Source organism: Oryzias melastigma, linkage group LG21, assembly GCF_002922805.2.
Source record: "Oryzias melastigma strain HK-1 linkage group LG21, ASM292280v2, whole genome shotgun sequence".
Taxonomy (NCBI): domain Eukaryota; kingdom Metazoa; phylum Chordata; class Actinopteri; order Beloniformes; family Adrianichthyidae; genus Oryzias; species Oryzias melastigma.
This window is the reverse complement of record NC_050532.1, coordinates 10,318,215-10,329,289: the sequence shown is the minus strand read 5'-3', so window position 1 is coordinate 10,329,289 and position 11,075 is coordinate 10,318,215. Positions and strand designations below refer to the sequence as shown.

At 38.3% G+C, this 11,075-nt stretch overlaps 1 protein-coding gene across 1 annotated transcript in view; it reads left to right on the top strand.

Moving 5' to 3' along the window:
• The first annotated feature begins 9,175 nt into the window (after positions 1-9,175).
• igfbp5b (insulin-like growth factor binding protein 5b) overlaps positions 9,176-11,075 on the top strand; it is a 12,541-nt gene continuing 10,641 nt past the window's right edge. The window contains exon 1 of the mRNA XM_024287010.2: positions 9,176-10,539. Within this exon, the coding sequence (XP_024142778.1) occupies positions 10,206-10,539 (334 nt within the window). The 5' untranslated portion in view covers positions 9,176-10,205. The remainder of the gene's footprint in view (positions 10,540-11,075) is intronic.

Below are 11,075 nucleotides of genomic sequence, written 5' to 3'. Positions count from 1 at the left end.
GAACATTTACAGACTCACTCCTTGTGGCATTTTTCTAACAATGGAGGAAAAGAAACTTAAGTTCAAAATTGCATTTCAGAGTTTTCCTCTAGTCAAATTGTTGTGAATCAGGAGCAAACAAAAGAATGTCAATTGAAAAAGAAATAGGTTTGGGAGCTCCATTCTGATCCACTTGTAGACAACAAGATCCATGAACATCTTTGTTTTCCTCGTCTGAGCTGCCATCTGGGTCCAAACTGTACAGCTGGATAGCTCCAATATTGGTCACTCTGTTTGTTGAACCAGTAATGTAAGGTTAGAGGTGTGAAGGACAGTAAGATAGGACAGCATGCAAACAGAGAGCACTCAACAGAGGGAGAGAAAGAGGGAGCTAAACAGTGCCGCCAACAACTCAGAGGTAAATTTCTAATGAACTCTGCAGAAACTATGTCGTAGAAAACTACTCATTTTTTGATTTTGCCTAAAAATTGCATTATGGTGATTAAAAGACCACTGAAAGCTATTTTGCAACAGATGAAAAGAGTATTGGAGTGGGTCTTTAAAAATGAAAGAGTTGGATTCAAATTCCCAATAATAGTTGCTTAAACATACACGATTTTCAAAACAACGCACACACACACACACACATATATATATATTTGCATTTCATTATTCGCAGTTTCATGTATTCGCAATTTTTTTTTTCAATCACTCTTTTACATCCGAAGGAGGTACTGTGATGCTGACCTGTATATCTCCCCTGTATATCTCCCCGGAGGGGAGCGGAGATGAAGAGCACGCCGGCCGTTCAGCTATCTTAAGTCTCATACAATCACTTTATGTCATCAAGTCTTTGAATACGTGAAACTGCGAATACAGAAGCATGAGTAAGGGGGGGGGGCATTGTAATCATGTCTTCTTAATTTTGAGTTTAACAAAATATGGTAAAAGATGGTCTGATATTTTTAGTTTAGGTACATTGTGTCTGCTAATAAAGCTTTGTGCAATTATCCAAGATTTTTTTTCAGTTTACAAAATGTGAAAAAGGGGTTACCTAAACATTAACAGACTAATCTAAAAACTTCAATGTCTATCAGTTTTGGAGTCAGGTACACCCCATATAAACCTTTGTTAATTTTCTTAATTTAATTTCATTCAAAAAGTTAAGCTTTTCATTGTGTTGTGGTCGACCTCTGATCGGAAGATTGCAGGTTCAATTCCCACCTTTCCCACTCGTGTTGAAGTGTTTTAGGGCAAGACAGTGAACCCCACATTGTCTATAATGGAGGTTGGCGCCAGTGTTCGACATTGGAGTGACATCGGTGTGTGAATGTGTGTGTGAATGGCATTGTGACTGTAAAGTACTTCGGGGCTTTGAGGAAGGTAGGAAAGCGCTATACAAGTATACGCCTTTCACCATAAAATATAGGTTCAGGGTCCACACAAATTGGGGTTCTAGCTCATTAAACCCAAACTAAAACCAAATTTCTGAAAATTATGGAGTAATCAGCCCACATTTTGCAGGACATAAACGTTTTAAACATCCACAGCTCCACAAAAATCTGTTTAAAAAGTTGTGCTAGCAAAACATGGGTGTCTCTCTCCAAATTTGCTTCCAACTCTGCAGATTTTTATAGTTTTTGTCACTTTCGTTCTATCAAAAGGACAGAGCCTTTGAAAAAAAATATACCTTTTTAATCTGAATAGTTTCTAACTATCCTTTTAAAAAAAGGTTAATATATGTGGACTTTTTAAAGTTATAATCAGTAAAATCTGTAAGAAGTTGTCTAATAAAAGTCAGCATTGTTCAGCATTTACAGTAATATAATTTCTCAACACATTCTTAATCCAAGAATCATATCCTAACTTGTTTTCTTAGGATCTTAACCCTCCTCTTTAGTGCAGCTCATGCACAGTAGTGGTAAGGCAACACAAATGACTGTAAAATCCCATATTTTGAGTCGAGCTTTCATGTTTTAAAGTGCATGGATGTTATTAAGAGTTCAAAAGGGTGCTGACTTTGGAGTGGTGAGGGGGTACTCAACTTGGGTGTGAGTCATTAACCAAACTATTCTATGAAACCCGTAAATAAGGTTTTGGATGGAATATCCTACTGTGTATGTCTCTTGCAAACTTAGTCATGGGCCATAAAACGTGTCTGTTTTCATTTCTTCCCACACTGTGACACAAAGAGACTCTGTCCACAAGTTTGACTAAAGATTTAAAAGCAGAACAGTGCCATTAGTTAGAGGTCCTGTTAAAACAAGAACGCTCAATGTTGACATTTTTCACAAAACGGGAAACAAATACTTTATTTTGACACGTTTTTATGTCTGCACAGCAGAACGGTTTCTGAAATCTACACTCACCTTTAAATAGTTTTTGAAGTTGACACAATATGTGAGTAGAACTGAACACTTTACAAGCAAGGTAAACTCAAGCCAGAATACAATTTTGGTGGCCATACCACTGAAGGGTAGAGTGAAAACAGCAAAGTCTACCATCTGTTAAAATAAAAAATAATAAAAGCTCAACTCAGAACTAATAGACATTAAACAAATACTGTTGCTTAGAAATTCTACAATTTAATACTTCTTTTGCTGTGATTTATTCCTTATGTTTTGTCTGGCTTGATTATTTTGTTTTTCTGACTTGTAACTGTAGCTGAGGCAGCTCCACCCCTTTTCTTGTGGGTTTCCACGGAGCTGCCACAGCTGCCCACACTTTAGGATTTACAGGGATATCTCCTGGTCCTAAGTGTTGGCTTGGTTTTATGTGTTTCTGTGTTTTTGGTTTGGAGCATCATTTAGAGGACTTTCTAGTCATTTTGTTTCTAGATTTTTGTTCCACACCTGACGAGATTTGGGACTCCCTCTCCTAGATCTCCTTACATTTGGGTTTCCTGCTGCAACTTTCAAGTTTGTGCTCGTACAAATAACCGTTTTGAATCCTGAAAAATACATTTTAAACAATTCTAAAGTATGCTGAATTGAGCTAATTTCTTGGGTAGAAAATTGGCTTCTTGGTAATTTTTGGATGTCTTCTTTATCTCTTTGCCTTGACCAGTTCTGTCTCAGTTCCCTACATATGTTTTGACAAAAGTAGAATTAGATGGAGCTTAGTTTATATACTAGCAAATGCTTGAGTTCTAAATGTTTACTAATAGTTTGTCAAATTCATTAACTCAGAAAACTGCAATGACTACAAATGACCTTTTCAGCACAAGCTCACTATTTGGGCATAGGAATAAATAAAAACATTTTTGTTGGTTCGATTGTTTGTTTTGTCACTGAGCTTTCACAAAAGCCTTTACTGCACCACAGTTTGAAGTCCATTAATCCCTTTTTGGTTCCAGAATTCAGGTTTGGTTTGCACAACCTATTTAGGAAACCAGAATGCAAATAACTTTAGGCTTTAGCCATTTTGTAACAGGTTTTATAATTTACATAAAGTATATCTAAGGTTTACTTTAAAAAAATATGAATTTTGCACTCAAGCACATCCATTAAGCCCTAATTTATGCTAAAAGTCAATCTATCAAGTCTGGTTTATAGATTTACAAATATATGTAAACATGCATAATAAAAGTACAGTAAGCAAAAGTTATTTCTTCAAACACGGTATTTACTACACTTCCTATGTGGTGATAAGTATGTTTAGTGAGTCCTGCCATTATGTGGATACGGGTCATTTCAGTATTTGGCCTCATTGAACATGATACACAATGCTAAATGAAGTACTTATGTGACCTAACATTTATTTGTCGAAGTACACTACATGACATCCAAGAGTACCGTATTTCCTTTTACCTGGGTAAGAGTTGGGTCAAACCTCTCCATGTGAATGCAAAATTTGGCTGGTATTAAGCTAACGTCAACAGCCTACATTTCATATTAGTAACAAGTCTGTGTTCACTTTATTTTTGTTTGGCTGCTGTTTTTGGCCCACACGGACTTCAAAAATACGCTAATATGCTTTCATGTTTGCATTCTCCCATACAGATGGCAAAAAATAACATTTGAAATCCTCAACATTTGTGCTAGCTTAGCGTGCTACACATTCGTTTTAGATTGTCTTATTTTTCTTTCTTTTAGCACTGAAACATCAGAATAAAATAAAATATCATCAGCAAAAAAAAAAAAAACTCCTTTGTAAGTTAAGTAACTAATTACTTGTTATCCAAAACAGACATTTAAGTGAAAATGGTGCTACTTTAGAAGATATTCGAGTTAAAGTGGCCTAAAGGAGACTCATCCATTAAGGGCAAAATACATAACTGGCCATGAAAATAGCCAAGTACTGAGTAATAGTTTTGTACTTGTGGAGTTTATAGTCTAAAATGTATCTTATGGTAAATATATTTTTGTTTTGCCACAAAAATTAGAAAAATCTTCATGTTTAGAGTCTTTTTTTCAATGTTTGCTAGGCTAAACATCTGGTACACTTCATTTACGGATTAATACTGTGCTTACTGATGTACAAGCGATTTTAAGAAGTCAGCTGAACTCTATCAAAATTGCATATATTTTTTCTTTTATGAGGGTAGATGCTTCTGTAAATATATTAACGGGGTAAGTGGTGACGAAATGCTTTTTCATGTGTTAGCGTAGTCCTTGTAACGTTTATTTTAGCTGTATCAGTCTGTTTTTCAACGTGTTGCAAACAAGGTTGGGAGTTGCAGGTATTGTTACTACTGTAACGTGGCTAGCGCTTCTATGGCTAATGTGTAGTGAGTTAAAATTTTTAGAGTTAGTGTGAATGCAGATAAGAAATTGTGACTCTTTGGTGTCACCTAAAGCGCCTTATAGCTCTGTGCGTCTTAATGACAAATGTTCAAAATAGACGGTTCATGGACGATGCGCCATATAATTTGGCGCAGAACATACGATAACTAAGACTGCCACACATCTCTGCCTGCTAGGCTGCCTATCTTACTTTTTAGTGATATAATTAAATAATTTTTAGTGACTTAAGTACATAGGGAGTGAGGTTAGCCTGATACTCCCGCATTAGCTAAATATTACTACGAGACCAGATTCATTATAAGATCTTTACACTGAAATAAATGCTATTTGGTTTTTCTTCAAGGTTCTCATACTGTTTTTTTTTCTCTCCAATATTAAAAGCTCAATAAATGATTTACCAAAGGCTACATTTGTAGTTTTCACTTTTATAATCAACAACCCAGTTTGACAAAAGACGTTTGTCTAGTTTGTGTGCGTGGAAACGTGACTGTACACATAAAGACAGCTGCCCAGGTCAAAAGTGACTAATACGTTAACAAATGTTTGGATTAACCATCAGGTACTCTCCAAGTATGTGTTAAGCGCATGCAGATAAAATATTTTGTTTGATCTTGTTTAGCCAACATTCTCACCCTAAAGGTCTCATCCAATGACCAACATTTCTTTGGTTGCAACTTCTTAGAAAAGCATTTAAATGTAAAATAAATAAAACCCACCATGATTTTAAATGGGCATTAAGAATTGTTGGTAAAAATTATAAGTCTTACAGAAGGAAATAGTCATAAAACATAATGTGTAAAAATGTTAGCATCACAATTGCCTCATAAGTCTTTTTCCTCCCTTTCCATGATTCATATTTCTTTAGATTTACAGTATGTTGTAGGCTTCTTACTTAATACTTGTAATGCATAGTACTTGGGTGACATATCCTCTATATTTTACTACAATGCTACGGTTTGATGAATGGCCTGTTTGGTACAGTACACTTACAGTGCAGTACTGAGTTTGTGTGCAATGAACTAATCCCCTTGTTTTATAGTGGACTAATATTTGTTTCTCAGCAGAATTTAGATGAGCTCTCACAGCTGCCACACGAAAAAGCATGTTCTCCACGAAAAAAAATGTTGCAGGCCCAACAAGTAAGTAATAAGACTTGTTATTATAGCCAGCAGGAGTCGTAGACTTATTATTTTTGTAATTCTTCTTTCTTACTGCGCCTTTGAGCAAAACACTTGCCCCATATATTTAAAAAGAGTACTCACCAAAACGCACCAAGTGAAAGTAAATGGTGGAAATGGTGATCGACCTACTCCAAAAAATGATGAAATGACCCCAGGCAGGCATTATGGCTCCGATGCAATGGAGTGGTCTAGTTACGACGGATGATTGCCATTGGTTACGGGATGGCTGCAGCCACAGGCTGTCTTACCGATCTCGCGACACTCTGAACTCACATTGGTTCATGTGATAACTCGCCATTTATATAAGAAAAAGCATGGGGTAGTTCTGGATCTCTGTGATTAGCCTCTGATCATCCATGGTCTTAAAGGATTGATATGATGCTCTGCCACATACTTTTTAACCAGGAAATTATGTAATGCTTACAACACACTGAAAACGCTAAGTTCAGTGGAAAATAGGTTTTATTTTGAAAAATGTATCGGATACACTTTACAATTGCTTGCATTATTTCTGGTTTAGGTCGTTAATGGCCCCAACTTCACAAAAAGTGCTGCGACTTAGGTCCGGCGTGTTGCATTTTAAAGTTACATAAAGACTCTGGCGTTCACATCGGAGCTGTATACGCTTCCTGTGGGAGCCCAGGGTCACAGTGAGAGAAACTGTCCAAAAAAATTAATGCGGCAAAAATCTCTTTATAAAAATTGAAAATCCCCTAACGAAAATATGACACACATGTCAGGAATATCCACAAGAAGTTTAAAGTACTTATGGGATGGCTACAGAGCCTACAGCTTGGTTTCCATTTTACGGCAAAGTATCAAATTTGCCGATTTTCACATTTTCGTACAAAATACAAAAAAAGGTTAACTTTTGTTATAGGTAATTTCACAAAATTTCACACGAAAACAACCATATTAAGTCTAAAACCACAACTGAAGCTTCTTTGACCTTTGACCTCAGGAAGAGGCTATTATCTTGAATTTTTTTTTTAAAGTCACCTTTAGTACTAGCTACAAATTAAAACTCCTCCGAGGGATTTCGATCTATTGCTCCCTTACTCCTTGAGCATCATTGGGAAGCTACCTGGAAAAAACATTTTTTAATTATAAGTTGTAGATTTTGAATGGTGTTAGTATGGCATGTTTGTCAAATTGGTGTTTACCTGTTGCTAGCACATTTTTAACAGGAATATTGTAAAAATGTAATACATGAATCCCAGGCTCAAAATGAGCAAGATGATATGACATGACGTGACTATATTAGAAATGTGGGTGTGGCTAAAGGAAAACCTCCAAGGAAATCCAATAGTTTACTTCCAAAAAGGACATAGACCAAAATATAACATGGTTATTATAGAAATAAAACCAACAGAAAATCTGCCATTTTGAAAAAAAGGGGGTTTTAAAATTATTTTTCACATGCATGTCCGCCAAAGAAAGAGGACGAGACTGAACGCTTGAAGCAGCCGGTTAGCCATTGAGGGCAGGCAAAAAGGGGGTGATGGAGAAGTAACAAAGGAGAGGGTAGATAGTGCCTGCAGGCCACACACGCCATTAAACATAATTTTATTTACAACTGCATTTGAAGAAACACACAATCTCAAAAAAGGGGGAAAACATCCACAAACAAGAAAAACTAATGATAAACTGAGGTAACATGTGAAATTGGCCAATGGAGCTGTGAAAGCTAGACTGGTTGAGACAATTTAAACAATCGGAATGCATCTCGAAGCAGATATAACCACACCCAGCAAGGTCCATGCTAATGGTCTCCAACATAACGCTTAGTAGGGATTTTTTTTTAATCCTTATTTTTTTAAGATTTCACAATAATATATTTTTTTCATGGTAATTATCTGGCTAAGTCATTTGGATCTGCATATGAACGAGACATTACAGAACCAGATGTAATATTCCACTTTCACATCTCCGCCCAACTCCAAATCATGATGCATTTTCTGTTTCTTGAAAGACAAGTGTTGCAAAGTTGTGAGAGTCACTTTTGAAAAGGCACACTCTAGAGCCCACCTCACCCCCTAAATCTGTCTGGACACAGACCCTCCACCAGTAGTTAAAGGAACTGGATATTATGTCGAGCAAATACCATCACATTAACCTTAAAACTTTCCTATCCCGGGGTTTTCTCAGTTCATTTGGAGCAGAGCTAGACTCCTGTTTCCAAAGGCTAAGTCTCGTACATGTCGTCTGTGAAAGTGCAGCGCTTAGTGATGAATCCTCTGGCATTTGAACCAATTCCACCGCCCAAAGAAGACATTTCGACGTGACTTTGCACTTCTGAGCAGCATAAAACATCGCTAGTGTTTCTTTAAGTTGGACTGAGTCGTATGAGGGTGGTACACGAGGAGCAACAGATGGATTGATGCATGAAGAGATCTTTGGGGAATTAGGATTTGCAATGAGGAAAGAATGAGAGCCGAGGGGGGAAAAAAGAGAAGAAAAAAAAAGGTGGAACACGGAGTTCCTTGGTAGATGATGGTGTGTGTGTACAGCAAATGTCATTAATGCAGCTTCATTCTGCAGTGTATAGTCCTGGTAATTTGTTGTCCTTTTTTCCATCCATCACTGCATCCCTGGCAGAAAGGCATCATTAATCCATGCTGCTTTGTTGTCTTAATCTCATCATTATTGCTTAAGTAGCTCAGATTTATGCCTTTGAGGCCTTTGCCACTCCTCTTGGTTTTGGAGGGAACACTGAGTCAACACAGTTTCTTTCTTTTTTTTTTTTTTGTGCTTAAGAGCAGGTTAACTGTCGCAGTTCAAACTATGCAGTTTAACGGCCTGCTGAGTTAATTTATTATCCTTTTTTTTAAAAAAAAAAAAAGACGAGAGAAAAGGAATTTGGAGTCCATCCCTTGGTGAAAAAAGAATTTCAATCAGCTTTATGTGTTTCTGGCTGAAGATGAGATTTGATGTCATCAAGTGGGAGAACACACAAAGCACATTTTGAAAATAACTGTACAGATACGTCAGTTTTTTTTTAATTGGATCAAAGTAAAAAGCAGTTTTAAAAGTTGTAAAAAAAATACAGTAAAAAAACCAAAGAAAATAGATCAGAAATTGATCATTTTACATGTTTTATGTCACTACGGAGACCTATAGAGTCACATGTGACCATTCCAAGTTGTGTAACAAAAAGTTTGTTGTCTCAAACTAAAACAATGTGCACCAAAATGTATATGGAGAGATCAACTGTGAAAGCTCGAAGATAATCGCTGTTAACAGCGCCCCTTAGTGGTTGAAAGCTGAAAAAAAGGCGTCCGGCTCGGAAACGGGCTGCAGGGGAGCGCATATGGGCGCAATGACGCACACACTAACGCGACAGGACAAGCAGTGAAGCAAACGAGTCTGGACTCAAACGTTGGAGCTGAAGAAAATCTGCTTTTATTCAAAGATCTCCTTCAGATTGTTCATTTTATTCTTTAAAAAGCAGAAAAATCTCTCCTCCAACCATGCGAGTGTGCGCAAAAGTACGCAACAGGTGCAGACTGAGACGAGAAAAGACTCCAAACATAAAGGGTGATTTTTTTTAATTACTTTATATGATTTAAATAGGTTATATAACTTATTTTACACACTAAAATTACAATTTTAATAATAGAAAATCAAATTTTGTGTGCAAAATGGGAACTTTCTGCACAAAAATGTTTGCACACTTTGTTCCTGTGAAGCCTCAAGACTATATTAACCCTCCAAATTCTCATTTTTATTGTTTGTTTTTTTTTTTATGGGGAGTTGCGTGGCTTTTCTGCTCCTGCTCTTTCTTGCCTTGCACCTCGGCATCAGTTCAGCCTTCAGGGTGAAAGAGTGATCCTCCTGCTGCTGCTGCAGGAGAGAGAAAAAAAAGCTTGCTGGCTGAGAGCCAAGCTGAAGAACAAGTGCGCCTCCCTTCTCTCTGCTGTTTAGCGTATTCATAGTTAGGGGCTTGGGCTGTTTTTTAAAAAGGCAAGGCAGGTCTCAAGTTGATCAGTCTGCGCTGGAGAAAGTACTGGAGTCCTAACTAACTAGTGGGGCAAATTTCATACAAAGACTTGCTATTTTTTTATATTTTTAAAGGGGAAAAGTTGCTTTTTTATTGTGCATTGAAACTTATTTTGCAGAGTAGACTCCTGCTTTAATTATTATTATTTTTATTTAAAGATTGCAGCACTGCTGGATAAAGACTCTTGGCTTTAACTGTAAAAATCGGATTATCTGACTCAGGCATTGTGTTCATTAGACCTGGCTACTTTTCCCCCTCCTCCTCGCATTTTGAGGTCTCTGAAGTGAAGAAGCGACAACCATGTTCCTGAGCTTTTGCCTCCTCGTGACATTTCTCCTGGGGCTGTCCGGATGCTTGGGCTCTTACGTCCCGTGCGAGCCCTGTGACGACAAGGCGATGTCCATGTGTCCGCCGGTGCCGCTCGGCTGCCAGCTGGTGAAGGAGCCGGGCTGCGGCTGCTGCCTGACGTGCGCGCTCTCCGAGGGGCATGCGTGCGGCGTCTACACCGGAACCTGCAGCAAGGGCCTCCGCTGCCTGCCGCGGAGCGGGGAGGAGAAGCCCCTGTACGCGCTGCTCCACGGCAGGGGAGTGTGCACCAACGAGAAGGGATACAAGCCCGCTGTCCCGCCCGCAGGTAAGACGGCCGCGTGACAAAAACGAGCGGACCCGCGGGGGGTCCGGATTTGATGGCATCTCGTCCCGCGCGGGGATGCTGAGGCTGGGACTCACAGACACGTACAAATAATAAAATAAAAAAGTCACTTACTTTTATAACCTTGAAGGTGCTTAATTTCCTCGTGGGGTTTATTTGAAAAATGGAGGAGCTAATTCCAACTTTAAAAGTAGTTATATCTAACAAAAACAAATATGAAAGTATGTTTTTTTTTCTTCTTTAGCCCACTTCTACCGTTCACTAAGCTGGAGAGCTCGGAGTCTGCTGTGGGTTAACTTGTTGCGGTCGAGCTGCCTGCGGCGACGGCGGCGGTTTAGCAGGTCGCGAGGCAAAACTCCGGTCCTCAAAACGTTTCACCCTGAAGCTAAAACACATTAAAAGTGTTTTCATCGTTTTTTTTAATAGTTTCAAAGGCACTTATGAGGTGTTGCGTCGCTCATTTATGCAGGCAGGGCTATCAGCGAAGCGCGCGCGCAGCTTACTTGATTGTAAGTAAG